This window comes from Tenrec ecaudatus, chromosome 6, assembly GCF_050624435.1.
Source record: "Tenrec ecaudatus isolate mTenEca1 chromosome 6, mTenEca1.hap1, whole genome shotgun sequence".
Lineage (NCBI taxonomy): Eukaryota > Metazoa > Chordata > Mammalia > Afrosoricida > Tenrecidae > Tenrec > Tenrec ecaudatus.
The window spans coordinates 73,920,547-73,935,805 of NC_134535.1; the positions used below are offsets into that span (position 1 = coordinate 73,920,547).

General features: G+C 50.4%; 1 protein-coding gene across 1 annotated transcript; it reads right to left on the bottom strand.

The window, feature by feature from the left end:
• Nucleotides 1-44: 44 nt before the first annotated feature.
• Nucleotides 45-11,952, bottom strand: PIP4K2C (phosphatidylinositol-5-phosphate 4-kinase type 2 gamma). Its single transcript, XM_075551387.1, has 10 exons — nt 11,696-11,952; nt 8,897-8,994; nt 8,169-8,265; nt 7,733-7,876; nt 3,846-3,992; nt 3,643-3,681; nt 3,001-3,114; nt 2,194-2,461; nt 1,972-2,075; nt 45-1,840 (listed from the first exon to the last, which is right to left on the bottom strand). Exons 1-10 carry the CDS (start codon nt 11,867-11,869, stop codon nt 1,760-1,762), a joined length of 1,266 nt encoding a protein of 421 aa, XP_075407502.1. The 5' UTR covers nt 11,870-11,952; the 3' UTR covers nt 45-1,759.
• Nucleotides 11,953-15,259: the final 3,307 nt, after the last annotated feature.

Consider the following 15,259-nt stretch of genomic DNA (forward strand, 5'->3'; position numbering starts at 1 on the left):
GGGATGGGGACTTATTTTTTAAAAAAAGCACTTCTGTGAAGGAATTTGGATTCAATAATTTATTTTCTATTTTGTGACAGCAATAGGAGTAAATATACAAGATCTTTCATATTAAGGAAAAAAAAGATGAAAAACAGAAGCAACAAATGCAGACCACGCTGCCCATGATCCATCAGCCACATAGTCAGAAAACCCATTTAGAGAGAACGTTGCTGGTGTCATGGAGTTTTATTGCATTTGACAGGGAAAGGTCAACGTTTGGAATGAAAAAGATCCATCAGGCCTCTGATGGGAAGATTAGGGGCTCCAACCCCTAACTGGGGACTCCTCTTTTTGTCTTCCTTTGGATGAAATGAGAGGGATTCCACTTTGTAGCTTCTTGTGTGACAGATCAGTCCTGCCAGAGAGAAAGCTGCCTTGCATCTCCCCAGGCCCAGTGCCTGGTGCCCATCCTAGGTTGGGGGGACGGGGGAGTGATTGCCATAGTCTGGAAACTCAAAGGCATTCAGGAGGGAGAGGGGAGTGACAAGCTATCTCATCTCATCAGGCTCCTCCATCTTCTGAGAATGCCACGCTTCCACTCAACTCTCTTTTGGGGGGTGATTGAGCTATGGCTCCAATTCCTCTCGGGGGTGGAGAGGGAAGATGATCACGAAGGCCATCTGTCCCCTTGGGAGACACAGTAACAGTGCAAGACAGGAGAGAACAAAACGATGACAACCTAACTGGGAAACGGATCAGTGAGGGCTGAGGAAGGGAAGTGTGTTTGGCACACACCTCCAGGGCGCAGGGGAGAGCCCCACACTAGAGACCACCACCATCTTCTGGGAATGGCCAGGACTGGCCCAGGCGGGGAAATTCCCTTCAGCTGGGAATAAGCCACAAGGATCGCTAAAAAGGAGAAAAACTTACTATGGGAATGAAACTCATACCCCCACGCCCTCACCCATCTCTCAAACTGGCCACAAGCCTACCGAAGGCTTCCAGAAGGGATGTGAGGCTGTGGGGACGAGCAGCAACAGTCAAACACCTTGCCCCAGACTTCCACCATGTGAGCCATCCCTGGGCTCCTGCACCCGGGAGGGACCACAGGTGGGGAGGGAAGAAATGGCGGGTAGTCAATCCTCCGTGCAGATCCTCTCCAGATCCTGGCATAATCCTGAGAGCTGTTTTCGGTCCCCACCTCCAGGGGCAGGCAGCACGCTGACCATGCTAGACTGGCCGATTTCATGGCTGGACCCACATGCGTACCTTCAACGCTCTCCATCCCAAGGCCTTCTCGGATAGAAGCATGCCACAATAAGCTCTACAAAATTCTCAGTAAAATTCATATACCTTAGTTCATTCCACAGAGCAAAGTGCATCCAGAGTAGTTGCTTGAACCAGGTCCATCCGTCCAATCAGGTTCTGAAGATCGCAAACAACCCCCCTCCCCGCCAGCTCTTTTTCTTTTATAGAAACAATAGGACTTTTTACAAAGATCAAGGCACTTGGGAGAGTCAACAATGACAGCCTAATGAAGCAAACAGACTTGTCCAGGGAGGGCAATAGGGAAGGAAAGGACAATGTATTTCTGAGGGCCGGGAAGAGCCAATGCAATGTAATGGGTTATTTGGATGGAAGGAGCCTGCAGCCTGAATTGCGCACAGGAGGAAGCAAGGATGTGTTGGTCAAAATATCCCCCCCCATCCCTCCAAGCCTCTCAGAACCTCGGCACCCTGAACAGCAAGCAGCAGTCACTGTGGAGTCAGGCAGCCTCTTAGGCAAAAATGTTGGTAATAAAATCCAGGAATCGCTTAGCATACTGCTCAGGATGGACAGTAGAGATCTCTGCTCCAGCCTGTGAGAGGAGGGAGGGAACAATGTGGCTGGCCATCCCACTGCACCTCCCCCACCCCACCCGACCACCCACACTCTCTCGCTCCTTAAGGAATGGTGCAGGAGAGGCAAGGCTCTGGGGGAAACCCTCACCCCATGCTTGACTGTCTTGGCTGCATGAGCTGCTTTCTTCTTAGCGTCATATTGTGTCAGGATGTCAATGAGACCCATGAAATACACCTCCTTCTGGGGGGCCCCTGGCAAGGAAGACCAACAATGAAGGGCAGAGATGGCGTGGATTTCCCTGGCCCAGGAACCGAGGTTGACTCACGTGGGACAGCCCTCCACACCCCTAGAGTTTTCAGGGTGTCTCACCCTCAGCACTTCGGATGGCGTAGACATCGATGAAGGACTCAAACTCTCCAGGGCCCAAAGGCCGATGGGAATGGATGTAGCCGCCAATGCCCTCAGGGGAGGTGCCATAGGAACCCACCACAGCAGCAGGTCCAGTCAGGCCACAGTCTCCCTCCCCCTCGGCCTCTTCCTCCCGGGCAGGCCCCTCCTCTTCTGGCTCAGAGCCCCGGATGATGTCGTGGATGCCCAGCAGAAGGCTGTAGTCCATGATCTTCAGCTGTACTAGGAACTGAGACCACTGACCATCAGACACCCACCCCTCCCTTTTCACACCCAGGCACCACCCTTGCACTTCTACCAGTGACATTCAGAGCCGTGGCGGCATTGTGGGGATGTGAGGGCTGCTCACCGCAAGGTGGGCAGGAGGAAGATAAGGCTTTCTGTTCCTGTAAAGAGTTCCAGGCTGGGAAACCCACTACCCTACCCTGCAAGGGTGCCATGAGTCAGAAGTGACTTGATGGCAGTGAGTCTGATTTGGGGGTTTTCCCAGGGAATGGATGATTATTGAGGTTTGAGTACCCCATCACCCTTTAGTGCCTAAAGGTCCTGGAAGATCATCCTTTTAGCTCATTCCTACCCACCCCCTTCCACAGGCTAGCCTTGGCGGGGGGTTATGTCTCACAGCCACCTCCCCTCACACAGAGGCTCTGAAGAATAAAGGAAAGGGGACACACTCCCTTATAGTGCACATGGGAAAGACATCTGCCCTGTGGGGCAGGGGAGGACAAAAAGGGCAGAGAGCCATTCCCAGAACACCCCAGTCATCACCTCCACATCTCTCTTGAGCTTCTCTAGAAAAACTTTCTTCTCTTCTTCACCAATATAAACTTTCTGGTTCTTGTTGAGAAAGTCCATATCCTTAAGGGTGGGCAGCTCTTTAACCTAAGAATAGGTCAAGAGAGCCTTAGAATATACATACCTCTTTTGCAAGGTCTCAGAGAACCCTACCTCCAACTCAGCGGCCACTAGAAGAGACCTTACTCCTCTCGCCTTGGTTCCACACTTTGAGGTGCCCTAGCGTCCATTACCGCCAATGGTTTCCCAGACCTGCCAGGCACTGCAGCTGTGACCTAGGTCACAGCCCACTACACTCTACTCAAGATCCCCCATGCTGACTTCTCATTCCTCTTACAGAAAATCAGCTAAGACGACTTGAAAAGAAGAGTCTAGAATTGGAGTTCTTAAATTCTGGCATCCTCACCCATCCCCAAACGTTCCATATGGGGTAACGCATGCCCACAACAAAACAGCTGTTCCCTTTGCCCATCTCTAACAAGTCTTTTTCCTCCAATAGCTTAAGAGAAAAACAAACTGTTGATGATTCCTAACCCTTAATGGAGAAGAGTATCTTCATGCTAAGAAAATCCGCTGTCCCCAAGCCCTCACTCCACTGCCTAAAATGAGAATCACCTTTTCCTTATCGCTGGCTTCCCGGGACACTAGCGACCCCTGTGGAGAGAGCCAAAAACCAAATCAGCAGAAGCAGTTAGAAGACCAAGACCCAGTTCCCAAGACAACCTCTCAAACCTCCCAACGCTCCCCTTCCCACAGGCCCTTCCCCAGTCTCAGGTCACCAGAAGCCTCCCCTCTGGCCCCCGTGATCCAATCCTGACCTTGAGGTCATACTTCCTATGCACAGGAAGGCGGTGGCTAAACATGTTGCGCATGACAAGCATGTAGCAGTCTTCGTTGTCCACGCTGACTCGGTACATCCCCAGGAACTGGGGGAGCAGGGTGTTGCCATGGCACTTCACAATGTACTGTGAGGGAGGAGGAAAAATGGGAGAGGGTTAGGGCAGACGCACAAACAGCCAAGGTGTGGGAACTCAAACACCACCATGCCAGAGTGGGGCAGAAAACCCAAGGAGAGCGGTTACACGGCGATTTCTGACTGGCCACAGGGTTTCTGAAGGTCACCTCTTCTTATTCAATCCATTTCTCAAAGTCCCATCTCTCATTCCATTTCTTAGCATTGAGATGGGGAAGGGGAGGAGTCTTTGCAAGGGATCTGTCTTTGCCAGAAGTCACAGAAATAGGATTAAGATTTCTGACTATCAACCAAACGAGTTCTCTGACAACAGTGCTTGGGGGCGGGCTAGAGTCCCAGAGTAAAACTCACTGCATAATCATTCTGATGGTTAAAAAAAATTCCTCTTTGGTAAACAAGAGGCCATCTAGCTCAGAAGCAACAAGACCCACATGGAAGAAGCACACCAGCCCTGTGAGCATGAGGTGTTCAAGGGATCAGTTATCAGGCATCAAAAAGAAAAAGAAAAAAGAAGGGGGGAGTGGGGAGGGAGGAGGGAAGAGGAAAATGAGGAGCCGATTTCAGGAGCCCAAGCAGAAAGCGAGACTTTTGAGCATGATGAGGGCAATGAATGTATAAGTGTGCTTTACACAACTGATGTATGTGTGGATTGTGATAAGAGTTGTACGAGCCCCCAAAAAATGATTTTAAAAATAAATGAAAGAAAGAAAGAAATCATATCATTGTGAATGAGAGGGAGTGCGGAGTGGTGACCCAAAGCCCATCTGTAGGTAATTGGACATCCCCTTATAGGAGGGTAGCAGGGAGGAGACAAAGCCAGTCAGGGTGCAGGGAAGCAAGGATGAAACACATAATTTTCCTCTAGTCCATGAATGCTTCCCCCCCTCACTATCATGATCCGAATTCTACCTTACAAATCCAGCTAGACCAAGGATGTACATTGGTACAGATAGGAACTGGAAACACAGGGAATCCAGGAAAGATGAACCCTTCAGGACCAGTGGTGAGAGTGGCGATACCGGGAGGGTGGAGGGAAGGTGGGGTCGAAAGGGGGAACCGATTACAAAGCTCTACATGTAACCTCCTCCCTGGGGGACAGACAATAGAAAAGTGAGTGAAGAGAGACACTGGACAGTGTAAGACATGACAAAATAATAATTATAAATTATCAAGGGCTCATAAGAGAAGGAGGGGTGGAGAGGGAAGGGGAAATGAGCTGATAACAAGGGCTCAAGTAGAAAGCAAATGTTTTGAGAACAATGAGGGCAATAAATGTACAAATGTGCTTGACACAATGGGTGGATGTATGGATTGTGATGAGTTGTAAGAGCCCCCAATAAAATGATTACAACAAAAATTCCTCTCTCAAAAACAAAAAAATAAAAAAATTCCTCTCTCAATGCTACAATCTCTCAGCACTGCTGTCTCCTCCTCTTCAAACCACCCTTCTCTGAAGAGCAAGTGCCGTCTCCACTCCCCAGTGAGCACTCACCACTCCAATCACTGAATTCAGATCGGCCCCTCCTTTTTCCTCAGCAAGTTACTTCTCCCCACCCCTTCGATTGCCAAGTCCATGAATACTTTTGAGTCCTTGTTGTATTTAACTCTGGGTGGCACTCGGTACTGTTGGCCAGTCCCCTCCTCACCACATTCTGCACCCTCAGCTCCCATTATGTCACTGTGCTGAGCCTCCATCTCTGTCCTCAAGTCCTTTCTGGTCTAAAGTAAGGCATACAAATTGAAAGCACCTGCCACTTTCAGTCTTGTTTGTGGCTCTTTTCTGCACTTGATCCGGATGGCTCCGTCCTCAGCCTTCTCATCCTCTCACCACCCCTCCCCTTCCACTTACTGGGCAGCTATCAGGTTGAACTACAGAAACCTCAAGCCCACTCTGTCTAAATCAGAAGGGCCTTCCTCCGGAAGCCTAGTCCTTTTTGTTCCCAATGTGAGGCCACACCACCTCCTCCCTTTGCCTTAACTCCCAGGATTCTCCCCATCTTTTCCATCTCAACTGCCCTGGCTTCTCCAGGCTCTCATCTTTTCTCACTTAGATTAGGATATTGCCTCTTAAGTGGTACCTCCACTCCCAGTAGCCCCACCCTAATCTATAAAGCACTCTCAGAAAGACACTTCTGCATCACGTATACATCAGCCCCTGCAAATCACCTTCAGGCTCAAGCCCAAACTTCATATGGCTCCTTCATGATCTCGGAGAACCCTGGGGGACAGAGGTTGTGCACTGAGCTTCTAAATACAAGGTCAGCAGTTCGAAACGACCAGCCACTCCATGGGAGAAAAGTGAGGTTTTCTATTCCCATGGAAAGTTACAGTCTCAGAAGCCCAAAGGGGCAGTTTACTCTGTCATACAGGGTTGGAATCGACCTACTGGCAGTGAGTTTTCATGATCTGACCGCTGCCTATTTTTCCACACCACCATGTCCCAGCCGTAATGCATTTCTCGCAGTTCCCCGACACTGAGTATGGCTCTGTGCTTCTGTCCAGACTGTTCTACTCTGTCTGGAATTCTTTCTTCCATTTTGTCCAGTGGTTAACCCCTACTAATTCTTTTGAAATAACTCTCCTGAAAAATTCCCTTTCAACTGTCCCACTGCACCTCTTTCCTAAGGGGAGTTGGGACCCCCAGAACATCCTGTCCCTCTCCTATTACACCCCTCATGCTGTGTGCTAATGCTGTTCTATGGCCTTTGCCAAGAGACCAGATGTCTCTTGCAGGGACACAACTGTTTCAGTCACTTCTTTCTCTACTGCTTCCCACAGGACCTACTAATAGTGGTCATTCACTCTTTGTTAGATAAACAAAAGACTTCTCTTACAATCTTTTCTGTAGTCCTCATGTTTCTTGCTCCTGGACTTTGGTGAGATTTTTTTTTCCATCAGTAGAAATACATTCAGGCAGAGTACTTTTTAATCGCCGGAGAATCCCATAAGCCCCACATTCCATGTTAACATGCTCAGACTGGATGGGGCGAAATATGACTACGGTCTCTCACCTCCAGTTCATCCCAAGGTGCATGTACCCTGCCTTCTCCTTCCACATGGAGTTCATTCCTGAGACATTTATTTGGTGTTAGCACTTCACCCAGCTTTGACTTACCCTATAACTTATACTTTGCTAAACATAGCTCTTTATAAATCAATCCATAGCACTGGCTTTAGAGTGTTAAGTAGCAGATGAGAAGAAATATACCTAAATTATTCTATTTAGAAGAACACCACTAGATACGCACATGCCTTTTTTTTTGGGGGGGGGGCAATCCCTAGTTTTCAAAAACATGTTACCCGATGCGTCTGCACTGAACTCATCTCAACCACTGAAGATCAAAAGGGGCAGCATCTACTCACAGGCAGTGCAGACAGCCGGTCGGGAAAGAAAAAGGAAATACTCAGAGGCGTTGGGATAAGTGAGGATACGTTGAGGGAACTATGTTGGGCGAGTTAAAACCAAATAAAAAAAAACAACACCAAAAAACCAAATTCATTATGAACTACTGAATGAATTAAGCAATGAATGCCCTGCTCTGTAAACTTCCACCTAATTCACACAAGAAAGTTACAAAACAAAAACCCAAACCAAACAGGATGTCAGGTGCTTCTTGGGGCGTAAAATGGGTAGTAGGGGAGAAAATACAGGGGAAGTCTCTCTACGCACACCGGCAGCTCAGCTGCGGGTAGGGAGCTGAGGGAGAGAACGAAGATGGGAAGAGGTCTGACCTGGTGGTAGTTGGAGAGGTTGCTATGCATGTCAGCAATGTCCTCACTGGATACTTCTTTGATGACCAGAGTCCGATCATAGGAGATAAGGAAGCGACCATCACTGCCTTCACTTTCACTTGGGGGGCTCCGGGTAAGGGATACCTGGGGACACAGAAGAGGCCAGGGGATCTTCTCCTCCCCCTTGAGATAGAGATGCAAATCACATTATAATAGTCTGGAGTGAGTGATGGGCTGGAGTAAGAGGCTGGCTGGAGGTTCTTAGCCTGGTGTTTACTGAATGAAAATCACTGCAAACACTGAGTCTACTTACAGATGCCTGTGGCTGGAAAAAGCATCAAACCCGCCAGACTCTCGTTTCTCCAAGTAAGACTGTTCCCAGGGCACCTGGATGCTAGGTAGAAAGAACTACTCTCACCCCGTCATAGACTCTCACCAAATAATCCTGATCATCGATGCCAAACCGGTCACGGAGGTTCCTGAAGACCTGAGGACAATACTCCTTAAACTTGAAATGACTGGGCAGATTTTCCCTGCAATAGAAGTTCAAGGTAAGAAAACGATCCAAGTAACACTACGACACTTCTATAGGACTCAACAGTTTATAAAGTACCCTCACGTATTTGACTCCCATAAAACCTTGTGAGGTTCTTTAAAAGTATATGGTCCCTGTTTTACGGAAGAGGAGCCTGTGACCTGGTGGGGTTGAGTGACCCGCCTAAGCGGTGAGCAAAAGGGAGTTGAGTCAGGGACTATTGCTCATCCCAACAACACTGCTCTGACCTCAAGCAGATGAGACATCCTGGCACTGGCAATCGGGGCCACTGTTTGCAATGACATCTTTTAACACAAACAGGGCTTGGAAGACCTGGATCGTTCTTTCAGGAGGCCCCTACCAGAAGCTAATGATAATACTATCTGAGCATCTACTCTGGGCAGGTGCTACGCTAGAGTAAATAAAGGGTCTAGGGAACACTGGAAATGACTCTAATGGTTTCTTTACACAACACAAAATGTCTGCATTGGGAAAATGATTCGATTACAATATTGGTAAGTTGCCTTCTAAAACTAGAACCTTCGAACCCATTGACTTGTAACTTTCCCAAAGATCTCGCTTTCTAGGGCAGTTGACCTAAAAGAGGAAGGGCAGAGGTCCACACTGACCTGTGGAAAAGGTGATTGTTGACCTTGATCTTGGAGCTGGCCTTAAAGTCATCTGGAAGCAGCATCACAGGGAGAGGGACCTGGCTGAGCTCATTGATCTGGGAAGAGAGAGGCAGTGAGCCGGGTGGAGAGGGCTGCTCATGTCCCGTGTCTAAGCAGCAGTCAGGAAAGGGCAACTCACGCCTCGCCTCGTTCCCTTCACACCAGCAACTGTGCATATGCTCCACAGAAGGGACAGAATATGCCTAAACCTTCAAGGCAGGCTTGCCGGAGCAACCCTCACAGAGAGGCCCCCACCGCCCCCACAGCGCCTCGTGCTCGCACAGTCATTTTATATTAGGAAAACCCTGTAAGCAATGCAGGGCTATTTTTAAACTGTGAGAAATTCGGGAGTGGGGGGGGATACCCTCAGCAGGCTCAAGACAAACAGTTCCCCGCTCCATTAAAAACAATTAAAAAGACACTGACAAAGGGCATGAAAGTTAATGCGACTGAAGGCCGAACACAGCCAGGGGGCTGCAAAGGAAGCGGCATCTCCTCACAAACCCCTCCAGCCCATCCACCCTGCTCTGGCCCAGTTCCCTGCAGTGGGTTCCCACTTGCCTGTGTGCGGTGAAAAAGGAGCGTCTGATTTGAGGGAATGCAGGCAGGCAGAGCATATGAGCTCGCTCACTGGGTGCCTGCTCACTCGAGTCACGTTATCTGTCATCACATGCTCTCCTTAGCTCCCAGGCTGCAGTCGGCTAATGTAGGGGGAGAGGGAGCTCTCTCCTACTCAAACATCCCAAGATGTGCTCCTCTGTGGGGTTGCCACAGTTCCTTCCACCTGCCTTGAACAGTGCACTGATCACATGGCTGGGAGCACTGGGCTATATCACAGGCCCCACTTGGGCTGCGAGCTCTCCAAGGGCAAGAGCCCGTTGCTGCCTCTGCATCATCTCTCCAGGGTCTCGTGAGCACAGGAGTCCTTCAGTGTTCATTAACCGAATCAGTGACTGCTGAAGTCAAGCCTTCCTGTGCTCATGTGCCAGTTTATCAAGTGCATTCGAACCTAAACCCTATATGGTGCAGTGCAACCCTACGCCTTCCATTTCAGTAAAAACAAGAACAGAACAGATCATTCCAGAAACGCCCCTCAAAAAAAAAAAAAAAAACAACCAAAAAACCCAAACTTGAGATTCCCAGCCTAAGACTCAGCTATAGCTCTTCCTGCCCCCTCCTCCCCACCTGCTGTTAAGCAGGCTGAATCATCCTTAAGACATATGTTCAAGGAATTTCTCAATTCCAGCACTTGAATTGTGTGCAAGGTGGAGTGTTGGGGCTAACATATATATACACACACCTAGGGACCTTAAAAAGAGCCCTGGTGGTATATGTTGGTGATTACGTGATGGGCTGTGATATGCATGGTCGGCAGTTCAAAACCACCAGCTGCTCCTTGGGACAAAGACTGGACTTTCTACTTCTGTAAACAGTTCCAGTCTTGGAAACCCACATGGGGTCACCATGAGTCAAGCATACACTCTATGGAAGTGAGTTTGTTTTCGGAGAGAACCTGAGGCAAGTCTTGGGTATAGTTCCTTCAATCCCTACCAACAGAAAATCCTCCCTCTGGAGCTTCTCAGAGGAACAGATGAGTCACCTGGAACCATGAGAGACAGCCCTACCTCCAGAGGCCTTGTCCACGCTAAGTACCTCATGTCAAGTATCCAGCTATTAAGACCTTTTCCCCAAGTAGCTGGGTACAGTCCACAGTCACAAATGTACGAGGGAGCTGACCCACCCCACACAATCTTCTAAAGCACAAATTACGAATGTGACAAACTGAATTCCTCTTCACACCCTTCCACCTACATAAGCCTGCCATGGCTCTAACAGCTCAAGGAAGCGGCTTTCTAAAATAGGCTCTGTCCCATTTGAGGTCGATGTACCCTTTATAGCCCACATCTCAGGAGAGGGGGCATGGGGCTGCTTCCTGCCCTTGAGGCATCCTCAGAAACGGAGGTACACTGGCCTCCTCCTGCTGCCCAGTCACATACCCTCTAGAGCACACTCGGGGTTTCTAAGGTTCCCCATGATCGCGTTCCCAGGGCCAGAGCTCCTCAGTCCTTTCGCTATTCCAAGACGACACCTACATCCATAAACTCTGGTCCTCCAGCCAGCAATGGGGATTCGGTTAAGACCAAAGGCATACATCAAAGGCAAAAGCCCTGATGGACGGTACCCACTAGGCTCAAGGCAGGGGCGGGGCAGCCTCTCTGAAATGCTGTACCTCTGGGAGGGAAAAGGAGGGACAAGCAGGATTAGAAGGTCCAGGTGGCCTGGAGCTTCCCCCAAGACAAAGTCAAGGTTCCAAAGCCAAGGACCCCGGGCTGAAAAGCAAGGTGGAATCAAGTTACGGCGTACACACGTACTCATTCACTCACTCTCGTTCTCTCAGTCTCACCCCAGACCTCACCACCGCCAACCCACGATAGCCACTCCCTCCACTGTCCTTGCAGTAGGAGGCCGGTCTCCAGTCCAGGCAGGGCTCTAGCCTGGGACTGTGGCTGGATTTCAGGTGGGGCAGGCGGAACTAGGGCGGAGGGAGTCCAGGACTGAGGGGGTACCTAAGAGCCTACAACGAGAAAGGAAAGTACAGCAACACCTAGGGGCTGGTGGGCAGGGGCACCGGGGCACCCAGGGGAAACGCGGGAGACGGCACCCAGGGTTCCGGAGCGGGATCGTGGAAACGGGGGCGCCCTGAGGGGCAGGAGCCGGGAGGAGTGCGGGGGGGGGGGGCTTGGGGCCAGGTCTCACCGAGTGGGCTACGCCCCACAGGAACACGCCCACCAGCGGGTCCGCTGCCCGAAACACCTTCACCTTCTGCTGCACGAAATGCTTCTTCTTGGTTTTGGAGGCGAAGCCAAACCCCGGGCCGGGGCCGGCGGTCGCCGCCGGTACGGTGGCCGGCGGGGCCGAGGAGGACGCCATAGTCGCCCGCGCACCCGACCGAGCCGGAGATGGAGCGGGCCACGATCCGGGCGCCCGACCCCGGAAGCGGCGGCGCTCACCTGCGCCGCCGTCACGTGACCGGAGGCCGGCCGCGGAGGGGCGTGGCCAGGGATGTCTCCGCCCCCTTTCTCCGCCCGCCGGCCCGCGGCGGAGGACCAGGTGGGTGGGCGCTGCAGACGTGGCTGGCAGCCCGGGCAGCTCGTCCCCCGGCGGGGAGCCGCCCGGCCCACCTGGCGGGGCTGCGTGGCTGCGGGCGTGTGACTCACCCTTCGTCAGTGTGTGCTGCAAAGTCACCGCTTTCCGGTTTTGCTTAATTTCTGATGCATAACGCCGGGCCGCACCTGACCCGAAAGCATTTCTTTGAGAAGCCAGGGCTAGGGACGCGACGGGCTGAGAAACCCAAGCTTCGGACCCCAGGCCTCACTTGCCCCTTTTCACCTTTCGTTCAAGTATTTTTATAGGGTGGCTACAAAACAGCTCGTGGAAAAATGAAATGGAAAGGTAATGGCATTATTCCACAGACTTTTTGAAGCCCCCTCAGGTCAGCAGTTCCAAACCCACCAGTCGCTTCCACGGGAGAAAGATGAGGCTTTCTACCTTTCTACTCCCTTAATGATTTACAGCCTCAGAACACTCTCTTTCCACCACACCACCCCCCTACCCCCCCCCCCCCCCCCGCACTGCCACCCTGCCCTGTCAGAATCGGCTGGAGGACGAGTGTGTTTTGGGTTTTCACAGACACCTGCTGTTGTCCTTCTTGGGTGGAAACAGCAGATAAGGTAGTTCCTGCAGCTGAGGAATTCGGGAGTCTCAGCACTGGTTGACCCAAAGAGAAGGCGGCAATGGGAGCAGAGTGTGGGATGATGTTAGTAACAGGCAGGAAGATGCAGGCCTCAAAAACAGCAGAGACTCTGAACCAGCTCTGAAAGGCCCAGTGCAGCTCAGGACTGTGGGAGAATGTTTTTTATTTGCTTGTAAGCTACCACTATGCACAAAATGTATGGAGGCAAAAAAAAAATGACGAGTCCTTTTCAGATGAAAGATTCCCAGTGGTGCAGAGGGTTAAGCATTGGACTGTTCTCCTAGAGTCAGCAGTTCAAATCCAGGAACCTCTCAGCTCCCCAGGGGAATGACAAAGGTGCCCCTGCATGTAAAGAGTCATCTCAGTAACCCTACAGAACAGTTCTACTCTGTTGGAGGGTCGCCGTGAATCGGAGTGGATTTGATGGGAGAAGGTGAATAGCTTAAAATAAAGCTGGACCTGGCAAGAAGTCCAATGACGCCTTTGGGCTTTCAGCATACTGACTGAGCTTCTAGAAGGACTCGGGAGCCCTGATGGCATAGTGGACTGCTAACCACAAGTTTGAAACTACCATCAGTTTGAAACTACCAGCTGCTGTGGGAGAAAGATGAGGCTTTCTACTCCTGTAGAGAGTTAAGTCTTGCAAACCCACTGGGGTCATCCTACCTTGCCTTCGAGGGTCACTATGCGTCAGGAACAAGTTGGTGGCAGTTAGTTTTTTTCCTAGAAGAACTCCTCAGGCATTACTCTGGAGGGACAGGTAGACTGAAAGTCCAGGCACAAATTGATGGATCGTTGGCTGTTGGGGTGGCAAGATGATATATAAAGATACAATTTGACGTTGATTTGGAAAGTTCTTAGTGGGGATAAGGTTTGAGGGAGCAGGAGCCATTGGATATGTGCCAGGGGAAGCCAGCCCCTAACACATCATCACGGGTCCAGTAGGCGCAATTGTACAGCCATATTAAGTAAAGATTATGGTAAAGTTACAGAGAGCATGAGAGATAGGAGTGAAATAAATGGAGTGAGACACATTTCATAGTAGCATGCTCACCTCAGCCCCGCTTGGTGGTCCATGTGGAGAGAGTCTTTAATGCTAACCAAGGCTTTTATATTTTCTGGGGACATGCAAACCCCCCAATTACAGGTGAAGACATACATCACAGGAAGGGGTTATGCTATAGGTAATACAGTAAATGGGAGGGGGTGATCTAGGGGGGTCCACACAACAGGAAGAGGAGGGATTGGGGGTATACATGTGGCAAGATGGGTGGATCCTAGAGTCAGGATGGCAGCTGGATCTCCATAAGAACCATTAGCAGTAGGGTGCAAACCCCACCTACAGGAACCAAGCTAATGGTTGCAAGCTTTTGGGAGAAATAGTCCATTGTCCCCAGCAGCAGAGAACAGGCCCACCCCTGTGGTGGGGTGAGACTGCAGTCTGGCAGCAATTGCCTTCAGGGATGTCTGTAAACACCTGACCTCCCCCCACAGATATGAATTTTAGGTTTCTGGATAAAGTGGAGTGACATGAACAGGTTTTGGGGGAAAGATGTTTGCAACATTACTATTATTATTATTAGGAACATGTTTGAGGTACCTGAGGACAACTGGATATATGGTCTTATTGCTCAGCAAAGCGGGGCCAGACTGGAGAAACTAATGGAAAGCTTGATGTGGACTCTGTGGACCTGGGTGACGTCATAGGATGAGCCAGGAGAGGCCAAGTGAGAAAGCAGTACTCAGGGGAGGGGATGACCTCAGAGCAAAAGAGGCTAGCAGGGTCACAAGCACCAAAGGAGTCGGGTTTCAGGGAAGGAAGAAATGTCGAACAGTGTCCGATGTCACAGAGGCGAGGCAGGACCAGGACAGAGAAAAGTCCATTGTATACATTGTAACTAATGACCTTTAGGAAAACAGTTCCACAAAACAAAAGTCAGGTCAAGGTGGGCTTCTGTAATGAATGGGAGGTGCGGTAGTTAGATGATTGAAGTTGAAAAAAAGTGTACGGGTGGAATTCAACCTATCAATCGGGTGACAGCCTGATGATGCCTCCTTAGGGATGTGGCCTTCTAACCTGGGGATGAGAGGGGAGGGCAGGGAGGCGGGGACTAGGAGCCTCCCTCTCTGCCCCTTCTCCTTCCTGCTTGCTGGGACTCTCCCACTGACCCCGAGGGCGAGGGCTGCTGGTGCCCTGCCAGGTTTCCACTGACCTTGGATCCCCACCGGCCTGGGATCTTCCTGCATTCTGCATCATTGCATGTGGCTGCGTGAGTCTGAAGAGGGACTTATGGACTAGGATCGGACTTAGGGACGTGCATGGAACTGGGTGGGATCCTGTCTTGATATATAATTACTTCTTGATAGAAAGCTCGTTCTGTTCTGATACATAGGAGTGTTGCTAGGTTTGTTTCTCAAATCGTAACCTGGTCTAACACAGTGGCAATGGAAAGTTTGGAACTTTTTCAGGACTGTAAGCTTGGTTGTAAGAAAATAGGTAAGATAGGACAGTAACTTACAGACACGGAGGAGGTGAACTGCCCAAATCAGAACCACTTTTAGTTACT